The sequence below is a fragment of the Rhinolophus ferrumequinum genome, chromosome 8 (genome assembly GCF_004115265.2).
Source record: "Rhinolophus ferrumequinum isolate MPI-CBG mRhiFer1 chromosome 8, mRhiFer1_v1.p, whole genome shotgun sequence".
Taxonomy (NCBI): Eukaryota; Metazoa; Chordata; class Mammalia; order Chiroptera; family Rhinolophidae; genus Rhinolophus; species Rhinolophus ferrumequinum.
Genome location: NC_046291.1, coordinates 6,559,155 through 6,583,869, shown reverse-complemented (window position 1 = coordinate 6,583,869; position 24,715 = coordinate 6,559,155). Strand labels below are relative to the sequence as shown.

The 24,715-nt window shown below is 41.4% G+C and overlaps 1 protein-coding gene across 2 annotated transcripts in view; it reads left to right on the top strand.

Moving 5' to 3' along the window:
* The window catches only part of DIS3L2 (DIS3 like 3'-5' exoribonuclease 2), a 301,104-nt gene that overhangs the window by 49,878 nt on the left and 226,511 nt on the right, over positions 1-24,715 (top strand). The window contains exons 4-5 of one of the 2 annotated variants that reach the window (XM_033112549.1): positions 1,524-1,577; positions 7,150-7,251. In XM_033112549.1, coding sequence (XP_032968440.1) covers positions 1,524-1,577; positions 7,150-7,251 — 156 coding nt within the window. The remainder of the gene's footprint in view (positions 1-1,523; positions 1,578-7,149; positions 7,252-24,715) is intronic. The other variant, XM_033112550.1, reaches the window with a different exon arrangement.

Sequence of the window (24,715 nt, the reverse complement as noted above, 5' to 3'; positions counted from 1 at the left end):
CAGGGTGTCCCCATCATGTAGCACAGTGCCTGTCCTGTGGCCATCAGTGAATGTTTGTTGAGTGAGTGGATGAATATTTAGGATAAATGCAGTGAGCCTTTTTCCTCCCTCCCCCAATAAGACACAGCTGTCCTACAAGTGACACTGCCGTGACAGTTTCATAAAGAGGGTCTGGCCGTGGGGAGCTTCGCCAGCCTTTTCTTCCGGCCCCTCTATCTCTTACCCTAAGCAGAGGTCCAGCCTGAATGGAGAAGAATAGTTGCCCTCTTAACCACTCTTGCTTCTCAGTGTCCTCTGCCTGTATTTCCCTTGTGCTTCATCTGCAGTGTTTGCTCCTCCATCAAGGACCAGGTCAGACTCTGTCTCTGGAGCTTTTCTAGTGCCTCCAGCTGAGAGGAAGCAGTACCCTCACATTCTTGTTTTCCTTTATAACAGAGACTGAGCTTGGTCATCACTCTGTCTCCCACGTTGTCTGCCTCAGGGTCTTGAACATAGAATTCAGTAAATAATTAGGGAATGAAGCACTGAATGATCATTTGTGGTAGTCTACTTGGGATGTTAACGGTGGTATTAATTGTTGCATGGAAACTGGTAATTTACACACAGTGTACCAGTGAAAGAGAATTCTTTTCTGCTTTATTTTATGCCCTTACTTACTTGGTTCATTTTGTATCTTTGAGTCTTTCAACATTTTAGGGGGACATGTCATTGAAAACACTTTCTCAAGACACTCTTTGAGTCTGGCTCTTAGGAAAATAACTGCCTCCATCCATGTGTTCCAGTGGCCTTCATCTGCAGCTGGAAGTGGGGAGGGTTACAGCTTCCTGCAAGAGCCTGGAATACTGACCTGTTATTGAAGACAGCCCCCTCCCGTACCGCTGTGCATAAATAGAAGCAGACCCTGATTTGGTGCTGGAATAACATGAAGTTGAAGGCAGACTGGGTGGCCTGGCTGTTGGAGCCAGAATTCCCATTTACGTTAAGAGTGGTTCTGGGCCATTTTGAATTATTGACTCATTCAGCTCTGCAGAGGGGCCAGAGTAAAAAAATACGCATCCAGTCCCTCAAAGCTAAGTATCCAGGTTGGAAATCCACCTGTATCACTTTGAAAATGGTCACAGAAACAAACAATTGTGGAAAGGTCTTCGAGAATTAGAAAGGCCACTGTGTAGTGAGGCGTCATTCCTGGATCACCTTGTTCTGAAAGTAAAGGTTTAAATTTGAAGACTGGCACATAGGGGCACATGAGGTCCCATGGCTGCCACTCTCCCATCCAGGCGGAGCTCTGCCTGTGCCCAGCAGGGTGGCAATGCCAGCTTTCGGGTTCTGACGGACCCTGTGCTGTAGGTGTCAGTGCAGAGCACATTTCATGCATCGCAGGAGTAGTTCGCACACAGTTGGCTCCTAAATCGAACTGTTTCATTACTTTAAAAACTTTTTATTGGAGAATAACAGAAGTATGGAAAAGTCCTAAGTGTATATAACGAGTTAAATTTTCATAGATTTTATTTTTTATTTTAAAGGGTGTATTGAGAATTAATCCAAAGAAGTTTCATGAAGCCTTCATTCCTTCCCCGGTAAGTTCAATAACTTTATAATAAACTTAATGTCACATTTAATTTTTTAGATGTGCCCTGAAACCGAAATCATATATTCTAACCAAAAAGCCAAGTAGTAAAACAAAATTGAGGATGGGCAAGGATTTGTTTCAAATTTAAATAAACAAAATTTGCCTTTGGTTAACAAGCCTTTCTGCCAGTCTTAAAATCACACTTCAAATGAAAGGGATGGCATTTGTTACCAGGCGGCAGAGAGCAGCTGAACCCATGCAGACACCCACCCATTCGTGTAATTGGACGCCCTTGGTTTATAGCTTAAAAGGATTTATGGGTTTTCCACTGATTTAAGTTAATCTTTCCTAAACAAATATGCTATCTACTTTCGATCTACTGCATGAGCTAATCTGCAAATTTGTCCAAAAATAATACGTAATGCTTTTCCTTGCGAGGAGGGGTGGTCAGAGTTTCTCACTTCTCTTTTATGCATGTGATAGGACTCAGTGCGAGGCCCTTTATCGTTGGGTCTTTATACCCTTCCTTCTGTTCATGACTCATTTTAACAGGCTCTGTCCTGTTACGGTAAGTTCACTCTGACATACAGTTAGCTGCAGGTCTCTGAATAAGGCTTAATTGTGCAAAGCTGGGAGAGCTGTGTTCTTAAATTCCTGACGTGACTTTTCCAGGACGCCATAAATGGGATAACCATAGAATTATACATTTTTCAAAGCGGAAGAGACCGTAGGAATAAACATTTGCTTGTAGATGAGGAAATGGAATCCATGCGCGTATATTGCAGTTAATGTACCCCATTATGTTAAATGACAGGTTTAGTGAGTATACAAGTTCAGTCACATACTTCATAGGTGTTATTTTTGTTATTGCTACAGTAACCTTAAGACCTATTCTTAACAAGGTCGGGTGAGTCCATTTTTCCGCTTGTTCTCCAGAAGCCAAGGATTTACGTTTGTATCTCAAGTTCAGGTCTTACCCATTGGATTAGGTAAAAAGTACTACTGACACGTCACGTTGTTCTCTCTGAGTCCTATTCCGTTCCTGTGACAGAATGTGGTCTATATGCTCGCCTTGGTACTTGGGTTGTAGAATTGAAGGTCAGCTCTGAAATGGTAACTTAGCTGCAGGAGCAGTTCCGTCATACAGCGGAAGCAGTTTCCATGGGTGTTACATTCCAGAGTTTGCTCAGAAGGTGAAGGGCACACTCGGTAATCATAAGAATTACCCATGAAAGTCTCTTAGTATGCCATATTAGAGACAGATAAACTGTCTCAGTAAGTCCTGCATAATCAGCGTTTTCTCCACGTTAAAAAGAATGACTCTTTGCTGGCATACCAGTTGCAGCAGCTCGGTTATATTAGGGGCCCCGGTGTGTGAGAAACACGGATTTTTCAGCATGAGAATCTCACCCAGTGCAGGAAGGAATTCATCCTGAGAGGCACCTGGGAACTGAGCAGAGTTCGCTTCTCCCTTCTTCTGTGCTCACTGAGGCTTCTTCTCACTGAGTGGAATGATTAGGAAAACTTAACACAGCATTTTGAAAATGTTACAGCACGCTTTCTCTTCTCTGAGTACATGTTATTGAATTTCCCTAAGTTAGATCCCTGTTAGGATGGCTCCTGACAAGTGTGGGGCCGGGACAAAAGTACAAACAGAGGCACACATACCGCATATTAAATATTGAAGTTATAAATCACATTAACAAAAAGTTAAGTAAAATACATTCAGGACAAATAAAATCTATTTCTTGCCAATATACCTGCATGTACCTGGGTTCAAATGTAGATTTCTTGGATTCCTTGGAACTCTATGCTGAAAAGTGGCTGCATGTGGGGGGGGTCTCTACCCCTGGCCTGTCCCTCTTCCCTTTCCAATCCTGGCTTCCTGTCCCCTGTTTGCTGCCCACCCCCATTCAGCAAGGGCCCTTGTATACACCCGTGTGGGCATCTTATCCCACTGTCCTGGCTCTGTCAGTAGAAATACTGACCCTTTAGCCACCTGTCAAGTCCAGGGGGTGCCACCTGTGATGTGGTTTGCCTTCAGGAAAGTTCCTGTATATGCCCTGTAAGTGGGCGTGGGGCTGAATATAAATGGGGACAATCATGCACTTGGCCCTGAGAACTCATTACCTGACGGGGACGGGTGTGGCTGGAGCAGAGGTCCTAAAAGTGTGGGGCATGTCTAGGTTCCATGTGATTGAAATTTGCAAACGATGTGTTGCCACCGTTTAATCTGGCGTGTTCAAGGCAGTTCAGTAGCAAAAGTTACTGATGTTTCTAAAGCTCAAATTGTCCTACTTGAAATTGTATTCCTGGCATGTCCTATGTAGAATTTTTTAGACTGTTGTGATTTTAGGATTGGCTTATTTCTATACCTCTTTTATACTCCTGTCTGGCCACTGGTAATATTGTCACAGAGGGAGAAAAAATGCTAAGCGATTCACCTCTAAGTAATTCAGGACAGACTGTAAAAGCTCCGTCAAAGCCCATTTAAAGTGACTGTAGATACCCTGGTTTTGGACCCTGGAACAATCCTGCATTCTAGTTTTGTGGGTTTTTGGGTCCGTTTCAGGTTTTAGAAGCATTATCGAAAGCAATTGAAGAGGGAGATAGTAGAGGCAATAAATTACATGTAGGTAAATCCCGTCACTCGTCTGGATTTCTGAGTAGATACAGCTCACATCCATGTCAAGTGTGAACTTGCATGAACTGCAGAAATGCTCACAGGTAGACTAGGAGGTAGGAGGCCAGGACCAGGGCCTATGTGTCACCGTCCCCTGCTTTGGCAGGAGAAAAAGGACAAGAGTTGGTATCAAGGCATATGTGCCTCTGCTCTGCCACTAAGACAGAAGTTTCCTTATTTGTAAAATGAGGAGGTGGGTTAAATGTTGTCTGATGTTTCTTACAACTTTACAATTCTAGTTTTTGGACAGACAAAAATAGACTAGATTTGATGAAATTGTATAGGTTTATTCCTCACAGACTCTAAGACAGTTTGAGAACTTACACAATGTCATTTGTTATGTTAAAATATCTACTTAAGTCTAGGCTAGGAATAGTGAGTTGACCATCAGGTTTAAAAAAGTACTTTGTTTTTGGGGAACTTGACTTAGATTTATTATAATTTCTACTGATAGAAAGTTGATTTTCATTTTCTTACGACAAACCCAACATACGTGGGATATGTCTACCGGCCAGTTTCCTGGGGTTCTCAGTAAAAGTCAACTATAGACTTAGAATAAAACGATGTGGCTTTCAAGCAAACCAAGATACTTTGATATTATTGAGATGCCTCTTTGTCCTATTCAGGGATAAGATAAAGAGGAGAAATGGACCCCGTGTAACACCTGGCGTTTTACAAAAAGCATAGTTTCCATTCTGAATTATCTTGGTGCAGGAAGTTCTATAATGTTTTGGTGCATCTTGTCATGGGAGGCACTCTTTGCACGTCTGTGGAATTTACTTCTGGTCCAAAAGGATCTGTTCCACTGATGGGAGATGCTCTGACCATTATGGCATCCTTGGGTTGTCTTCCCCCTTCCAGCTTCCTGTGTATTTAGTTAGATTACCTCCAGACCCCTGTTGATTTCCTCCAGGGTTGTTTATTATACATTATCCTATTTTTCTATTCTGTCTGATGGCTAAAGCAAGTCTTCTGGCATTCAGAGGAAAGGCTGAACCCTTTGGCCTTAAAAAGTAGTTAAGAGGATGACTCAGACTTTTAATATTGAGGTGTTCCCAAGTTTAATGTCTTTAAAATAAGAGATTCAGCAATAGATACAGGCTTCTGAATGAATCAAGGACAAGATGAGTAGTGATGCAATATCTATGAATTTGTGTGTTCTCTGAGGTTCCACTCAGCCCTGTTTTTCTTGGTTTCTGGGGATAGAAACGTGACAAACCAGCGTCTTACCATCCTGAATCTCTGCGCTAAGGGCGGTGTAGCTGCTTACGATGGGGCATCTCGGTGCATGTTTTGACACATGATAGTGGGTAGGATGACCTACATACAGACAGCTCTCTTTTCATTCTTAGGAAGTGGGAGAAATCCCATTGCTTTATACATTGCAGAAGGCAGTGACTGACGATGTGATGGCACACTTCAGTTGTTCAGCCTCCGTTTACTGGTTGCCTTTTCCTTATTTCTCTGAGAAGCTTGTCTTGAGGTCAACTACAGTAATAGTTCAGTCTTTGTGGCTAACACGGTAGCAGTTCCTCGGGGACTCGGGTGGGTCAGGTTTGGCAACGTGTGCCGGCCACAGCTGCCAGCCCATGGCTAGATTGGAAGTTGAACAGAAAGACTTCTAAAGGATCTCTAATGGTTTGTAACTGGAAACCATAAAAATTGCTGAGTGTCTAAAATCCCATGGCGGTGGGGAGGAGAGGTTGGTGAATTTGGAATGCTAATTTTAACATTAAAATGTCATAGTAATCACCTGCAGTCTGTTGAGTGTTAAATGTATTTTATATCAAATGCCTGTTAGAAAAGTTTGCATTTCCAAGCCTGTTTGCTATTACCTCCTTTAAGAAAAAGTAACATTTTACTTCTGTCATCTTCTGAAAAAAAGCATATCGTATAAATTTTGGGAAGGATAAAAGGATAAAGAGTGCATGTTTGCACGTTTGTTGATGAAACATTTTGAAAATCCTTCCCTTTGTTATGGAACCTTGCTGTTGAAGTCATGCTTTTGCTTAGCTGTCTTTTCCAAGTAAATGTTTTTGTGGAGTAATTCGCCTTAATAGGAAGATTCTAGCATGAATTTAAGTTTAGCAGCCGATACCTGGGGAATTCACGGCGGCTACACTGCATGAAGGGGGTTGTTTGTGATTGAGGATGCAGCTGTCCGTGCCCTGTTGTGTTGACAGTTGGGAATTCACCCGCTCCTAAGTGGTGAGAGACGTGGGCTCAGAGAATACTCCATGCATCTCACTTTACGTCCCTGTCCTTTTCTTCTTTGCTTTCCACGTAGGTCTCCATAAAAACAACCACAGTTTGCTTTCTCTGCCGCTTTCCTGGGGGGAGTATGATTTTGCTGGTTTCCTCTTAGAGAACTCACATTTCAGGGCTGGTGGCTGCTCCGGCTGTCAGTGGGTTTTCTTGGGGGATTATATGTTGTTGCTCTGTTTTCTTGCAAACCTTCTATTTCTCACGTTACCCTTATTTTAAAAAAAGAAAAATCAGCTTATGTAGAAAAGATATCATTGGTTCATTTTATTTAAAACAAAAAAGGATAACCTAAGGATACCTTACTCCTTTCTTATTTCAGTTATGAAAGCATGCAATCCCAGTTTTTTTGCTTTATGTGTTTTTGTTTGTTTGTTTTAAGCCTGCCTGTAGTAGATCTTCTCTTATTTGGTGATTCGTTTTTAGCATTCTTTTTATCTGCTATTCCATGTTCATCAGCATTTCTATTCGTTGCAAAGAGACTGACTCTCTCTAGGTCTTCCTGTGGCTACGGTATGTATGAGTGTTCCTGTGAAATTAGTGGACACATTGTAGAGTCTCCAGTTTTTAAACGAAGGAAGTAAGTTCTGGTTCCAAATCTTGGGACGCTGACTGTTTTCTTTCTTCAACATAGGATGGTGATCGAGACATTTTTATTGACGGGGTCGTTGCTCGTAATAGAGCCTTGAATGGGGATCTGGTGGTCGTGAAGCTGCTTCCAGAGGAGCAATGGAAGGTGAGTTGAATTTTCCCTTTCTAATTATAGACTTCTCAGGGCCTTTTTGCATTCCAGAGTGCATCAATAAGCATCATAAAGGGAGCAGTTATGGATCCCGAAGGCCACAGAATGCTTGGGACATAGAAGCATCTGGTGAGCAGACATAGAACTATGTGAGCTGTTCTCCTTGCTTTCTCCCCTGTGAACTGTCTTCCCTGTCACACACCTTGTAAATGATGTGACTTCTCTGTGCCTCAAATGCCTCATCTGTGAAATGGGAATAATCACAGTACCTACCTCATCGGTTTGTCATGAGCATTAAATGAGAATATCTGGAAAAGTCTTAGAATGGTGCCTGATCAATGATAGCAGCTCAAGAAATGCTAGTTCTTTTTATTAGCTTGTTCAGAAATGTGGGAAGGGTGACCTTATACCAGAGCTTTGTTGAGCCATCGGTTAAATTCTTTTTTATGTGACAGGGCTAGAGAATTGAGGTAGACCTCTGTGCCAGGGATTTGGAGGGCACAGGGAAACTAGTCATGGTCAAGATGACGTAGTTCTTACCCTCACAGAGCTGTTAGTCTGGTGGGAACTGCAGGTAGGGAGAGACAGATACGAATCACACTTATACAGAGCTGAGGAGAATTTTGATAAATGCTGTGAAGTTAAGTGCAGAGTGTTTTATAAGAGTGAATTCTCCCAGTCCGGAGCAGCCCACCCCCATGTTCCTGCCAATTCTGGGTATAGTCTCCTCCCGTTGATTCCTTGAAAGCACAGCTAAGGGTTGGCTCCAGGTCCTAGGAACACAGCCTGATTTGGTGAACTTCCTCTTTTCTTAAAGCATCATCTAGCACAGTGTTTACCCGGGCCACGTGGATGAGAGGGGCGCATCAGGGTCGTGTCAAACCAAAGGAACTATTGCTAGAGGTCATTGATGGAGCAAAGAGCACTTTGGACGATGGGCCAAAGGAAGACAAGAAAGATGGTGGCTTCCTTTATTTTAAAGGGTGATAATGGGTAGGATCAAAAGAAACGCAAGAGCCGTTAGCAAGTCGGTGGGTCTACCGCTAACCAGAACAGGTATGAAGGGTGGACTGGGAAAGGGGGAATGGAGCGCATACAGTAGAGCACGTGTGGAGCTCTGCAAAGCTTGCGTAAAGAGCAAGGCCAAGTTGCTTGGCTGGCATCCTCATTGCTCTTGACCGAGGTAGGGGGTGGCTACAGTAAGCAAGGGTATGAATGAATAAATCAGTTCATTACTTCCCCCGTTTTTCACCCATTTGAATTTAAGACCAGCAAGCACATTCTTCCTGGTTTTGTCAGAAGCCTGTTTGCATTGGGCAGGAAGCCTAAGAAGAAGGGGGTGGGTACCCAGGAGGTGAAAGTGTTTGTTGTTGAGTTCTAGAAGGATAGGTTTAGTACTCGGGCATTCTTGCTTCTGCCTTGGTGCCTTTGCTTGTAGAGAAAAACCTATACTTGCTTTAAGAGTCAACGCAGCAAAGTTGTAATTTTTCCTAAAAGGTCTAATTTTGTGGATTCCTAGGTCACTGGAACTAGTTAAGCAGATAAAAATTTGCAGAAATTCTTGTAGCATTCCCATGGTCAAACATTCAGGCTACACACGTACGCTTGTTGTTTTTCTACTTTACAGTTACTGTCTGTAAAGTACTGGCATGGATCCAGAGAAAGGCCTGGACTGGCCAGGAGGACCCTACCTCTGAGGTGCTGGTAGAGTGTGGGCGATGACCGAGGACGGCTGCGGTGTGTGCTGGGCCCTCTGAGGTGTGGAGGACGGCCCGGGGTTCGTCCCTTATTGCTGTTTCTGTGGGGCTCCTAGAGGTCTTCACAGCAGCTGCCTGGCAATTGCTTTTGCGTTTCAAGTCAGCCCCATTAGCTGTGTCTCTTAGGACTCACTAGCGTGAGTATTTCACAGCTTCCCATTGTGAAGCAGGGAGCTCTGTTGACGGCAGCCCACCTGTGACAGCAGTTGGTGATAGGATCAGACTACGGAGCGGAGAATATTCAGGCTGTCATCAAGAGTCCCTGGCATGTAGACTGTAAACATCCCAAAGCATACTGGCCGATTGTGTTACAGGTTCGTTTGCACAAAAGCATATTGTTGTCAGAGGGATCTGTAGTCAGTGCGATGAGCAAATGTGAATTAATTGGATTATTCTTCTTCACTTCTTTATACTTGTTGTGCTCACCCATCTCGGGTATGTAAATAACAGGGCCTTTGGGGTTTTAGGAAAACAACAGTTCTTTTAGCTGTTGTAGTAAACAGTCAATTTATTTCACAGCATGTTTTTTGGCAAAACAGATAGCCGTAAAAGTATCAAGCTGTGAGACAATAATAAAAAATAATTTGCTCCTATGTAACAATTTTAATCTCAGAATCTTCCAGATTTTTAGTATATATGTATTTTTCTTCTTATTATTATTATAGACATCTAATGAAGGATAATGGAAGGGCAAATAATAGTTTCTTCACTTTGTCAGTTGGGAAATTAAGTGAGTTGTTTGAGCACTTGGAGTTTTCGACAGAACCAGGGAGGCAGCAGAATCCAGATCTTTTGACTTTTAGCTTAATGCTCTTTGTGTGTGTGTGTGTGTGTGTGTGTGTGTGTGTGTGTGTGTGTGTGGAGTGAGTGCGTGTGTATGTATTTTTCTAGGCTGAGGGTCTGTGACTTTCTTCAGGTTTTCAAAGCTGGGGGACGTGTCCACCAAGTGGTTAGGAGCCACGAATCTGATGATTCTGCCTGGAGCAATGCAGAGCAACCAGTCTTGTCATCCTCTGCACGCCCTACGCTGTGCTACATGCTGGAGGTAGAGACTCGAAGAGGTTATGAGCTTTGCTTTTCAGGAGCTCGTAGGCCAGATGGGAAGGGGACGGGAACAATGGTAGTATGGTTTGCAGGATAGAAAGAGAAATACATATTGTTATGGAAGCATCAAACTCGACCTGAGTGAATTGGGGAAGGTTTCCTAGAGGAGGTTACATTTGAACTAAGGTTTGAAGGATGAGGATGAAGCAGGATGAGAGGGTTGCTTTGCTTTAGGATGAGAGTGATTTGGGCTAAGAATGATTTGGCAAGAGAGGATTGTGAGAATTTCCCCTTCCAGGGAGGCACCTACAGAATATGGCTCACTCTTCCTGCCATGTTGTTGCCTGAGTACTGCAGTCTCTCAACCAGCTCTCCCAGACGCTGGCAGAAACAGGCATTTCCTGTTCTCAAGGTCCCATCCCCGGGAAGACCAACGTCCATGGCCCCATTTGGCAGAGATGCTCACGGAATACTGCTCTTTGCAGTATTTATTTGATTTTCACTCGCCTCTTCCATTCTCTTTCCTTTTCCTTGGCTTTCCTTTCTCCCATCAAGTTCATCTCTCATACTGTTAAACAACCTTGTCCTTCATCCTTTTGTTACCTATGAAAAGTTTATCCTCTTGTTTTCCTTCTCTCAATACTCCAGTTCTTTGCACGATGGATAAGCATATGTCGAACCGGTGGGTACTGCTGCTGGCTGCTGACGTTTTCGTGCTGACTGTGCGCCGGGGGCGGTACTTAGTGCTGCCCACCATCATTTAGCTTCCCCTCACCTCTATCCCAGTGTTGTGAATGAGAAACCTGAGGCTTCGCTTAAATGTCTTACATATTTAGGGGACATGTAATGAGGGAGTGACAGAGTTGGGATTCAGAGTCACATCTCCTCATTTCACGATCTCTTTGCTATTTGTTAGTCCAGAGATGTAAAGAAGACAGTTATTTGATCTTTAGATAGATATTGTCAGGTATCATCAAAATCAGCGTAAGTCCAAACAATAGTAACACATGCTTTAGCATTAGGTAATATTTTGAGTTGCTATCATGGGTAAAGAAGATGAGTCTATCTGTTGAATTGACCAAAGGCCTAGTATTATTTTTGAGAAGTAAACAATTTAGAAAAAAATAATTAGAATTCTAGTGGTTGCATCTTAAGACTGGAGAAACATGAAGGCTTCTTATGGCATTCTGGGGGCAGGTGTGGGGAATGCGTCTCAGCCTTACCTACATGCAGGTCCCAAACTCACGGGGCGTGGAACACAGGTATTCATAGGGAGGTAGGCAGTTATCATGTGGGAGGTGGGATAGGCTTCTAATTCCAGAAATGTGGGACTGTCTTATCACAAGCAGACTGGTAGCAGCAGCCACTGGGGTGGGAGTCAAGGGTAGGTTTTGATCCTCAGCTAGAACTGGCTAGAGCAGTAATGGGAGCAAAACCAAAGCAGAGGACCAAACCTGAATTCTGGGCCTCTTTTGTTGTACAAAGGAGACTTGGGAGCCCAGAATTCAGCTCTGGTATCTTGGATCTGGGAGGTGGGTTAAAAGCGAAGGCCTCTTATAGGAGGAGCTGAAGTGGTGTAAACAGTGCCTACCATGCTTGACTGGGAACTAGAGTGCGCAACTTAGTTGATGTAACCATAGTGAGTGGCCCAGAGAAAATCAGAGTGATGGAGGCCGACAGGAGCACATTAAAATCAGAATCAGGTGAAACAGGGTGAAACAGAAGTGACTAGCTCAAGAGTCAGGGTGGATTTCAAGGGAAATTTCTACTCATTGGAACTTAGCTTCTACATTTCTGTCTGAATGTTTAAAAATATAGTCAGACAGGCTGGAAGTGATTTGATACATTGACACCCACTGGAAAACTAGATGTGCTTCATTTATCCCCCAATGTTTGCGGAGCACCTGTATTGTACTGATAGGACACAGTGGGAACAAATCAGTCAAGCACTCGGTTAGCTAAAGTCTATATTTCTCTGGGGACAGGATTATTTCACTTAATTTACAACAGAGCGAAGTCTATACACATGAATTAAGGAGGGTGGAGAAGCAGGGATAGTTATTCTGTATTTTCTAACATGTCTATTATACAGTTACTAAGAAAACTTATTTTTATGCAGAGATACTAATATTTCAGCAAGGGAATAATAGAAATATGGATGGGTATTTTGGAAAAGATTGGCACAGAGAGAAAGAAAGAACTTGAGTTTGAAAGAATAAAGGAAGTGCTGATAGGAGTAACTACTCTTGTTCTAAATTAAACAACAAAAAAAATCAAAGTGCACATTTAATCCCTCACTTTCAATGGCTGTTTCAAACCGTCTTATGGTCACATGAAATTGGTCTAGTACAGTAAATTGTTTCCTTTGACAACTAACTTTCCCCTCAAGTGATTGTTTTAAAGTTTTGTCTTCCAAGTTCTTCTTTAAATATGCACCCATCATACTAGATTATATTTAATCCAATCTCTTACATAACCACTATCATTTTGGATTGCTCTCAATTCCAGTAGAATTAGGATTTCTTAGAACTGTTTGGTTTCTTGGCCTAGATGGCAAGCCCAAAAAATACTTGGAAGGTACTTAATGATGAAGGGCAAGGTCTTTGGAGTTTCCACCCACAGCAGTATGGTAGGTAGGATATACCTACTGCATGATCAGATTTTCCCCAAATTGTTATATACACAAGTCTATTTTTAACAATCATCTTTTCTTCTTCATTATTGCCAGCTCTGGGATCAAATACTTCAGGTTCTTGCCTGTTTTAAACATGCCTTCAGATCTCTGTAATTCAAATTGAAATGTCTGAAATAAGGAATGTATCATTTAAGGATAGGATAGCTTATTTGTGCTGGGAAACTCCCAATTAATATTTCAGGATTATTTGCTAGAAAACTAATTCATTCCTCCTTAACTCCGTGGAGGAAGTTTGGTGAAATTCACGCTCTTTGTAAGGAAGGAGTTAATGTAGATCAAGTACGTACAACAATGTTGGCATCTTATAAGTGTTCGAGAAATGTCAGATATTACTATTAGCCTTCTTTGAAATGAGGGCTGAGAGTCATCCTTTGGCCAAGATCACATAATAACTCAAATTTACTATTTCCAGCTCTTGAATGTACCACTGACAGCATTTACTCACAGCAGACATAAAATGTTGATGTAAAATGTTGACGTAATATGTTCCTGTCTCAGTGTGCATTCCTTTGAAGTGTCTGAATTGCTGGACAGTTGTGTGGTAGGTAAGGTCATACTGTGGAACGACATGGCGTTTTTCTTGCTCATGCTCCTTGCCCTTCAGGATCATCCAGGGCTTTGCTTTGTATCATCCTCCCTCCAGAGTCCAGGCTGAATGGAACAGCTTGCCATCAGGAGCATTCCCTTGTCCTGGGGCAGAAGAAAACAGAGCCCTTGAGGGCCACATTTAAAATGCCTTTCTCCAGAAGCGACTCCATCGGTTCTGCTCACAACTCACTGGCCAGAACGAGTCACCTCAACAACAAAGAGCCCAGACCAGAGGTTCAGTCCTTCCGCGTGTCTCCAAGCAGGGAGAACAGGATACATCTGGTGAACTACACGAATGACTGTCACACTGGATTAATTATACGTTGCATTCTTGACTAGCCATCTGAAAAGTTGTATGTCGTTGGTCCTTAGGGAAATCAGGCAAAAGCTTATATATCACTTCCTACAAATTCATCCCCACTAATGAAAAAAGAGTTCGGAAGTACCTGAAAATGCTCTAAGTGGTTGTTAAAATCACCCTTAGTTCTGTAACTCTTGCTTTAAAGTACAGTGCGTGTGACAAAGTAAATTTTTTGATCTTCTAATTAAGATAATGGTGCAGTTTTTATAAGTGAAAGGCAAGGAAGGAACTGTACTAGCATTTGTTTGGTAATATTTATAAACCATAAAGAATTTATCCTTGATGGCAGTGTTGTGATATTGTTGCTTATTACTGCTATTGTTAAATTTTTTTTGTTTTTAAAAATTTCAGTAGATATACCTTATCTTATATTTTACAAAAACTAGTACTGATTTAGGGCATATGCCTAAGTGTATTATGAAGTTAGGTAACTAAGGTGAGGAGCATGGTAGACTTGGAAGACTAAGGATGCTACGTTAGTTTGTGGAGCTTAAAACGTAAGACAGGAGATAAAGTAGCAGGTGGGGGAGTCATGTGAGGAAATGTCTCCACACTGTGGGAAGTTGTGCAGCTGTTGTTGTGTTGGCACTGGGGGGCCATTGAGGAGTTTTCAGGAGGGGTGACATGGCCAGATGTGCCTACAGGCACACCTTGTTTTAATGCACTTCACTTACTGTGCTTCACAGATGTTGTGTGTTTTACAAATGGAAGGCAAGACCCTCCACCAGCAAAAAGCTTAAGGTCTTCTTTATTGTGACACTTAGCAGTATAGCGGTGGTCTGGAACCCAACGTGCAGTACCTCTGAGGTGTGCCTGGTGGGAGGATGGAGGACATAAAAGAAAGGGGCAAAACTGATGGGAGATGGACAAGAAAGTTACTTAACAGAGTCTGAGTGAGAGATGGGAAGAGTCACAGCGGTGATGTAGACTGCAAGGAGATGAATATAAGACTGGGTTGTAAGATGGAACATGGAGATTGGAGGTAGGAGGTAAGAGAGAGGGAGGAAACTAGGATGACTTCTACATTTCAGGCTGCGAATTGAAGGGGTAGTTTTTCTGTAAAAGGCCAGATAGTAAATGTTTTAGGCTTTGAAGGTATACAGTTCTGTCACAGGTTCTTAGATCTGCTGTTGTAGCCTGAAATCAGCTATGTTCCAAGAAAACTTTATTTATAAAAACAGCTGGATCGGGCCTGTGAACTGTAGTTTTGCCAACCCCTGTTCTAGAGGCATAGCTATACCTCATGAAGGACCTTGCTCCTCCTACCCTACCTGTGAGCCCCGATGCAAACCCCCGCTCTCATCCTTAAACAGCATGGCAGCTATGCTGGAAAAGGGCTTCCTGTTTAAACTCCATCTCAGTAATTAATTCAAGTTTGTAGTGCTGGAGTCTTTTGATTTTGAATCAGGAAAGGTTAGAGTCTCTATCTCTGTGGATTATGATCTCTCTTGATGGGGTTCTGTGTATTGTTTTGTTTTTTCAGAATTTTCTCTAGTAATATATGTGAACACTGAACTTGCAGCCTATTAAGAATTCTAGGTGTATTTATCAACATCTTAGATCCTTTTTGATCAGATTAGAAATAGATTCTGCAGATTAACATTGAAGTAATGTTTTTTGGAAGCAGGGGAAATTGAATCGAGAGCGTGTTACCACCTTAACGTGCTGACATGTTAGGCTCTCTCCTTACTACTGCTTGTTCCAGCTTCATTCCGTTTCCTATCCAGGGTCCCCTCCCTTGTTCTTAAAGCTTTTTCTTTTGCCATTGACTTGAGCAGCAGGTGGCATGCATTGGTGCTTACAGTGGTCAGAGGAAGAGATGCAGTTCTCCACTCAGTTCTTTTTAAGCACCAAACAGGCCTGTTTGTGTCACTGGAAAAATTGTCAAGGGGTCCAGGAGGACAGTAGTAGGTCAGCTAATGTCAGTGCTCAAGTCAAGTGAGAAAAAATCAGTTTAAAGGGATGAGTGTTAAGGCTACAAACAGCAAGTGAATTCGTGGTCAGGAACATGGACTGACTGATTCACATCAATGGTACGGAACATAGGCTGTCAGCAGGGGGGCGGGGCCAGTCCGCTGGTGCAGCTCCTCCAGCAGACTTTTGTTGAATGCTTGCTATGAGCCAGGCATCATGCCTTCCCTTAGGGATATAGTCTGGAATAAGCTAGGCAGGATCCCGTTCTGCATCTAAACCACAGAACATAGAAAATGACTTGAGTGACTGTTTTCTCAGTTCTCCCAAAGATGATTCTTAAATAGTGCATTCTAGATGCAAAGTAGAGAAGTTAATTCATTATGTACAATGGATGCCTTAGAGCAGGGGTGTCCACACGGCGGCCCGCGGGCCAGCTGCGGCCCGCAATCTATTGTTAATTGGCCCGCAGCAAATTCCAAAAATATATTTAGTTTACTTAAATAAACCAGGTGAGGCAATACGTACTTCACCTCGAGTGAGTGGCCCGGCTGTTTGTGTATTTCACCGCATATGGTTCTTGGTGAAAAACGTTGGAAAAAGTTTGGACACCCCTGTCTTAGTGTATAGGGCCTAGTTTTCTTGAGGAGCCCAGGTTGAGAAAGTCAGTACAGTGGAGCAATCCAGAGTGGTGGGTGCAGTGATAAAGTCGTCGGGTGATATGGGAGTGCATGTAGGGGTACCCTGCTGCCTGGCAGAGCGTCAAGGAATGCTTTCTGGAAAGAAATTTCTGGAAGAAATGGAGTCTGAATGGAAAGTGCATTGTAACCATATGAAGAACAGGGAACTAAGGCTTGATGGAGAGCAGCTTGGTCCAGCCTGTGTCCTAAAAGTTGCTTATCATAGCTGGACTGAGGCTTTGAGGGGAAGAGCAGTGGCCCGAGGCGGGTCCTTGTCAGCCTGGTCAGGGGCTCCTTCTCACTGGGTACCGGCAAAGACCAGTCGTAGACTCGTACACCCAGATCTTGCTGCATGAATGCTAAGATGAGCTGGGTATGGTCACAATCCTTGGTGTATGGTCATTGCTTTTCCTGGAACCATTGGTGGAGTGAGGTCTCGTTTGTAATGCACTGTGATGGAGAGTCTTCAGTCCATAAAGACCATAGTCTCAGGTCCTTTGGGATAAGATCTGGTTGTCTTCTTAGTTTTTTGACCTGGTCGTCTTTTGACAGTGAGGAGGTTGAGCCTTGGCAGCCTGGTTATATTGCCCATCCTCTCCACTACATACTTAGTGTTGTTGGGTGTGGCGTTCCTTTTGGGGTAATCTGGATCCTTGCAACTCAAAGTGTCATGTATGTACCAGCAGCATCGCAGAATCTCCCAAGACCCACTGAATAAGAATCTGCATTTTAACAAGATCCCTTGGTAGGAACTTTACATTTTGAGAAGCACTGATGTGGATGATTAAGGAATTAACACTTCTATTCTTCAAAATTCAAAATTACTTTGGCACCATAGAGAAGGGAGGGACATGTGTATGACATTACAGCTAGTCCTAGAGGAGAGTCAGTGTAACTTTTTGGGGCTTCAGAGGTTTGAAGTAATGATTTCCGTGTCTTAGCAGAATTAGACGTGGGTGTATGTCTCTAAATGTATAAATCCTTGTTTTGTGCAGACTTTTCTTTCATGCTTCTGTTTTTTTCCCTCTTTATAGCCATATTTTAGGACTGAACCACTGCCTCTTTCTTGACAGTGGTGTAGAGTCTGAAGCTTGGCTTCCAACCCACCATTCTACTTGTTCATGGTCCTCACTGATGTCCTTTCCATTTTCATTGTTCATTTTCTTCGTGTTCATTTTCCTTGAGCTTCCTACACTGATTTAAGACCATTGATTTCCACCTTCTTTGTAATAATGCCCCATTAATTCTGTGGCCCAGTTCTGTTTCTCTCCTTCTTGGTTTGTTCTTAGTTGATTTCTCTCTTTCCTCCTCCTAGTTGTAGACATTTCCCAAACTTACCTCGAGTCATCTTTTCTTTCTTTACACTCTTTTCCAGAAAGGCCTTTATGTACATTCACAATTTAAACTGGCATTTCTGTTTGGGTAGTTTCCATCATCCATTCATTTACTCAACATTTTTTGATTGGCCACTTTGTGCCCGGTACTGGACTAGGTCCTGGGGATGCAAAGATAAACACACTTAGATCTACTTGCAGTCCAGTGTGGAAATCGGCCATAGTGCTATTTGATGTAGACCTGAATTGAGATTTGAGTACAGATGCCAGGGCTCAGGAGTGGGGAGGACAGCTGTACCCAAGGGAATTGGTTCACATTTCTTAGGCTAGATGACATTTGAATCTCAATGTGACAGGAGAGTTTGCCACATGAAAATTCAGGAGAGAAGAGACTATTTTAGGCAAAGGAACTATATGTTCGAAGAAATAATGTATTTCTCCCAACTCTAAGCTGGTGAGGGCAAGAGTTGTGCCTTATTTACATTTATGTTCATCGCATCCTGGAAAGAATGTGAGCTTGGGGCCCACATTGTAGACCTTGTACTGACTGGCTCTGAGATTTAGAGGCTTCATCTGTTTATGGGAGTAAGTTTTTTGGTAAGGATTAATGAACTGTAATCACGTAAATAGTGTCTGGCAACTAGGTGATTTTAAAATGTTTCCTTCTTTCACTTGCATCTGGCTGCCTGGTAACTGGCATCCAGTAGGTGGGGAATAAATACTTGTTGAATAATTTGAGTGTTTCCAACAACATGAGAAAAATGACTGATACCGTTTCTTTTGATGTAAAATTTTGTGACTAAAACGCACAGGGTGAATTCACTAACTTTAGTGATCTTACGAAGCAGCAATTTGTTTTCTTAAGAAATGACTTCAGTTGGAGGAGAAAACACAGCAATGGATTAAGTAGGTTTACTGGATGTTTGCACATGGGAGCTGGATGTAACGTCCCCCTCTGAGTATCAAAGATGGGCCAAGTTGATTGTAAATGTCTTCTGTAATTTTACTTCATTAATGTTGCAGATGGTTTTTTATTCGTTTCCATTTTAATTTCCTTTGGCTTAGAGAATTAAATAAGTATGGTTGTAGATTCCAGTTGTCCCAGGATAGCCTGTTTTCTCTGTGGCCCTAGATGCTGTAGCTCACCTACTTCTCAGTACATCAGGTCAGACTGGAGTCTTTTAGCTTTTTGCTACCAGTCATGTTTGTATACCTTTGCGTGACATAAAGGCCTTGCATGAACTGCCCTCTCGCTTAGCTTCAGTGTACCCTTTGCTTTCGGCACCACGGGCTGGAGGTCTTTGAATACACACGTGCAGCTGCAGGCCGCCATTTTGTTTTCACACGCACTGTTTCCTTTGCTTGCAGTTCTCTGCATGTATCTCTCCCTCTCTCCCCCAACTCATCTTTCAAAACTGGATGCACAGGTTGTTGCCTCTGGGAAGGCTTTCCTTGATATCACCACAATTGTTACTTGAGGTTGCTTTTTTCCTGACTTGAAAAACCTTCAGATGTTTCTCACCCATGGTATAGAGCCCGTTATAGTGTTTCTGTTCACATTCCAGTGGTATTTGATCTTTTCTTCTGGGTATTATTGGTGTTGCTTATTATGAATAACTCACTATATGATGATGTTAAAAATGGCAACTACCTTTTATTGAGTAACTTCTGTGATAGACACTCTTCCAGGCCTCTGTAAACACTGTAGTTCGCAGATATAGATTACTTTGCAAGATGGACTGAACTGTAGTATTTCTTTTTCATTATTCATGTGCTCATTTCTAAACAGGCCAGAGCATATTAATTTAACTCACGAGGGGCCAATGTCTGGCAATAAATGAAAACAGTCTCAGAGTCAGAAAATTCTTGAATTTGGCTTTTTTTCGTATTTCCATCTTCAGAGTACTTTTGTTAAGGCTATATAGAAGTTAGAAATATATATTGGTGTCAGTTTCATTAATTATTTTAAAAGTAGTTTAAAAATGTGTTTTTTAATAATTAAATAAGTTAAAGCAAGGAGGGCACTTATATGTCAGTGTCGCCTTTTCTCTTAATTCATTGATGTGATGATTCATTCAACAAATACTATTTTGGACATGTGTGGTGCACCAGGTAAGGGAACAGTATATCATTGAATATAACAGGCAGGGTGTTGCCCTCATGGAACATACAGCAAATTTCTATTACCTTTTAGGCCTGAGTGGATCCAGGGAAGCTTTCTTTCAAAATCTGTTCTTTGTTTCTTTGTTTAGGAGCCATAAGGAGATTTAGTCAATATCTTAATATTTGGAAACTACTTTAACAAATGCAAAAACCAGAAGTGCTTTTTAACTTTTACTAATTTGAAAGGAAAATTCTGTTCTTTCAGCAGAAAATAAGTCATCTATTTAGCTAAGTTCATGTGGCAGAAAAAAACCAATCATGCGTATAGTGATTTTTGTCTCAGAATTAATAGGTTGAGTGACTTCCCTAATCCCATTCATTTTAGAGTTGTTTGACACCTTGGCTGAGATGTAAAATTGATAAAGAATGAGTCACTTTTCATTTTATTTTTCTTTCTTCCCATTTTGCCTTGAAGCTTCTCACCGATTGTGGTTGCTGAGAAGCAGCATAGGGAAAGGGAATTGCATCCTTCCTACCTCCCTGTTCTTTAGGCCATCATCTCAAATCCCTAATGTGAGTTAAGACACAGCATGTACACATGTGCCTATATACATGTGCAGGGAGGATATTCCCAGAGATTTGGAGGGTATCTACAAGTAAAGGGAACAGGATTTGTAGAGGAAAAAAAAAAGGAGAGAGAGAGAAAATTCATGTGCACATTTGTATGGAAGAACATCTATAATACGGAAACTGCCCAAAGCACTCAGTCTTACATTTTATAAGTTCCATGAACTCTTGGCCCTTTATTGAACAACTCAATTGTTATATTGTATATATTTTGTACTCTAAAATTTCTACCACAGTGGAAGTGTTTGGTTGATGGTGTATACTTTTAAAAGGCAGAAAATTCATCCTCAGATATCTGCATTTCTGACTGGGTCAGGATCACCTGTCCTCATTCTAACTGCCTACTAAAAGAAAGGTGAATTCTTCTCTGGAAGAAGAGAATATCTTCCAGAGTGCCTACAGTTTTGCCTCCACAATGTCCAGCATTTATTAAAAAATTACCTTGTATACCAGGAGACAAGACAGATGACTGAAATTCAGGAGAAAAAAAATAGACACACACCGACAGGGAATTCAGATTTTGATGTTACTAGAAATTTATTTTTTGATTGAGCTGATATGCTCAAGATAATAGATGACAAAATAGTGAATTTCACCAGAGAACTGGTACCCATAGAAAGAAAATGGCTAGAAATTCTAGAACTGAAAAATAATAGAAATCGATTGCTCAATATATATGTTTAGCTGCAAATTAAATACTATAAGAGAGAGGATTAGTGGACTGGAAATAGCTTAGTAAAACATATTTAGAATGAGGCATGGAGAAAATAAAAGGATAGAAATATACAGAAATACGCATAAAATACATATGAGACATAAGGAAAAGACCTTACATTTATACTTGAGCCAAGGAGAAAAAGAGAGAGAATGAAACTCAAACAGTATTTTAAGGGATAATGGCCAAGATTTTCCCAAAACTTATAAAAGATGTCAGGCCACAGATTTGAGAAGCTCAAGAAAGACCAAACAGGATTAATACAAAGTCATATATATAATACAAATCATATATAGGCACATCATAGTAAAACTTATGGAAACCAAAGAGAAAAATCTTGGAAGCATCAGATAGGAAAATAAGATACCTTCAGAGGAGCAACAGTTGGACTGACAGATAACTTTTCAAATGTAGCTGATGGAAGCCGGAGGATGATGGAATGGTGTCTTTAAAGTGCAGAAAGAAGATACCTACATATCTATACCCAGTGAAAGTATTTTTCAAAAGTGAAAGCAAAATGTATATGTAATAGATAAATTTCTTGAAACATACAACAAATGGTCAGAAGAAGAAATAGAAAATCTGAATAGTTCCATATCTAGCAAAGAAATTGAATCTTAAGTTCAACATTTTTTTTAAACAAGGAAAACTCCAGGGTCAAATGGTTTTACCAGTGAATGCTTCCAAATATTTGAGGAAGAAAAATAACACCAATCTTACAAAACTCTTCTGGAGAATAGAAAAATGTTTTATGAGGCCAACATATCTTTGATATCAAAACCTAATATAATACAAGAAAATTATAGGAGCATTTCTCTCATGAACAGAGATGCAAACATCCTAAATAAAGTAACAGGAAATTGACTCCATAGATACATAAAAAGGATAATATATTAGGACCATGTAGGATTTATTCCAGGAATGCAAGGCTATTTTGCTATTCAAAATTCAATAGGGGAGGTGATGGTCAAAGGGTACAAAATTTCAGTTAATGCATGATAAGTTCTGGAGATCTGCTATACGTGCCTATAGCTAACAATGTTTTATTTTGAACTTAAAATTTGTCTTATGTTAAGTGTTCTTACCACAAAAATAAAATAATGAGGATGGGGGAACTTAGAGAAGTGATAGATATGTCTATGACCTTGGTGGTTGTCGGTGATGATGGTTTCATGGTGTTGGTTTTTTACTTACCCCCGAATTCATCAAGTTGTACATGTTAAATATGTACAGCTTTTTACATGTCAATCATATCTAAATAAAGTGGTTTACAAAATGGACAAAACTCAATATAATTAAACCACATTAACAGAAGGACGGATAAAAATCACGATCACCTCATTTTTTGCAGAAAAGTACTTGGTAAAGTTCAACACCTATTTATCATAAAAATTCTTAAACTAGTAATAGAATAAACTCCCTTAATCTGATAAAGGCTTTCTACAAAAAAAAAAAAAAAGCCTACAAGAATCGTAATTAATGGTGAAACAGTGAAAACTTTCCTTCTGACAGTGAGAATGAAGCAAAGATGCTCACTACCGCCACTTGTGTTCCACGTTGTGCCAGAGCTCGCAGGCAGTGCAGTAATAATGGATGGACAGAAATGCCCTGACTAGACGCTCATGGAACGTAAGATGCAGTATCGTAAAAATGTTCATTCTTCCCAAGTTGACCTATACATTTAACACAATACCAGCCAAATTCCAGGAATCGTTTTTGTGTGTGTGTGGAAAGTGACTAGCTTATTAATATAGATGACAACATAAAGGGCCAAAAAGAACTAAGTCAGTTCTGAAGAACAGAGCTGGAGTTCTAACACTGCCCACCATCAAGGTGTATCACATAGTGAACACAATTAAGACAGTGTAGTATTGATAGAGAGACAAATAAGCTAATGAATGGAATAGAAAGTCCAGAAACAGAGTCACTCATGCATGGTGACTTGATTTATGATAAAAGTGACAATGCAGTGCAGTGGGGGAAAGAATGTTCTTTTTGAACAAGCAGTGCTAGGCCAATTGGATATCCATATGGAGAAAAAGAATGCTGACCCTTATCTCGTACCATACATAAAAATCAGTTCTAGATTGGTTACAGATCCAAGTGGGAAAGCTTTAAAAGAAAACAGGGAGCGTATCTTTTTGTCTTTGGGGGCAGCAAAGATTTCTTAAACACTGAAAACACTAACCATAAAGGGAAAAAAATTAGTAAATTGGAGAACATTAAAGAACGCTGTTCATCAAAAACTCCATAAGGAAAGTTAATATCGGCCTACACAGTGGGAGAAGACATGTGCAACACGTCTATCCAACAAAGGACTCATCGTTTATGAGGAATTCCCACAAATCATTGAGAAAAATACAAATAGAAAAATGGGCAAAAGACTTAAACAGGCCTTTTACGAAAAAAGGATCTCCAAATGGCCAATACATGTATGAAAAGATGGAAATGCAAGTCAAAATCATAATGCAGCACCACTTCCCAAACTACCCGAGGCACTATGAAAAGGACAGCCAGCCTGAGTTGGTGAGCTGTGGTGCAGCAGTTGGTGAGCTGAGGGACTTGCACTCACTGCTAGTGGAATGTCAGTCGCCTGGGCCCTTTGGAAAACTGCGTGGCATCATCTGCTAAAGTTGCAGGTATCCTACGATCCAGAAGTTCCATTTTTTTCTAGATATGTGCCCAACAGAAATGGGTACATTTGTGCACCAAAAAACATGTTCAGGAATCTTCTTCAAGCACCATTATATAAAATAACCCCAACTGGAAACCGCCCAAATCTTCATCAGTTGGTTGAGTACATTGTAGTACATGCATACAAAATTATAATACAGCAGCTAGAGTGGATGAACTGCAGCTGTGTGCAACAATTAGTGTGACTCTTGCAAACTGTGAGGCAAAGAAGCCAAACAAAAAAAGATTTACCGTATGATTATTCTCAAAAGCATGCAAAACGGGGGTTTTTTCAGGATGTTGATCCTTGAAGCGGCAGTAACTGAACAGGCAAGACAGTGGTTTCCAGGGTGTGGGTTCTGGTAGGCAAAATTGTAAGATGGCCCCCAAGAGTCCCCTTCTCTGATATACACACCACATATACTCCTCTCCCCTTGAATGGGAGTGGGACCTGTGAATATGATGGGATATTACTCTCAGGAGTAAGTTACGTTATTTTGCAAAGATAAAGGGACTTTGCAGTTGTTATTAAAGTCCCTGATCAGTTGACTTACCCCAAAGGGAAATTCGCCTGTGGGACTGATCTCATTCAGTCTAGAGGTCAGACAGAGACGCTCTCCAGAACACCTCACAGAAGCAAGCTGCCATGAGTTCTGTAGTCACAAGGAAATGAATTTAGCTAACAGTGACTCAAGCCTTACAAGGTTCCGGGTCCTTAATACTACAAAGGAGACAGCAGCGCCAGTGGGCACCTTGATGGCAGCCTTGAGATCCTTAGCACAGGACCCAGCTACACCGTGCCAGGACATCTGATCCACAGAAACCTGGGGTAATAACTGTATCTTGTTTTAAGCTGCTAAGTGTGTGATAAGTTTTTACGCAGCATAGAAAACTAATAAGCTTTAGTAATACTCTATTTCTTCATCTCGGTGGTAGTTACATGGGTATGTGTACCTTGTAAAAATTCATC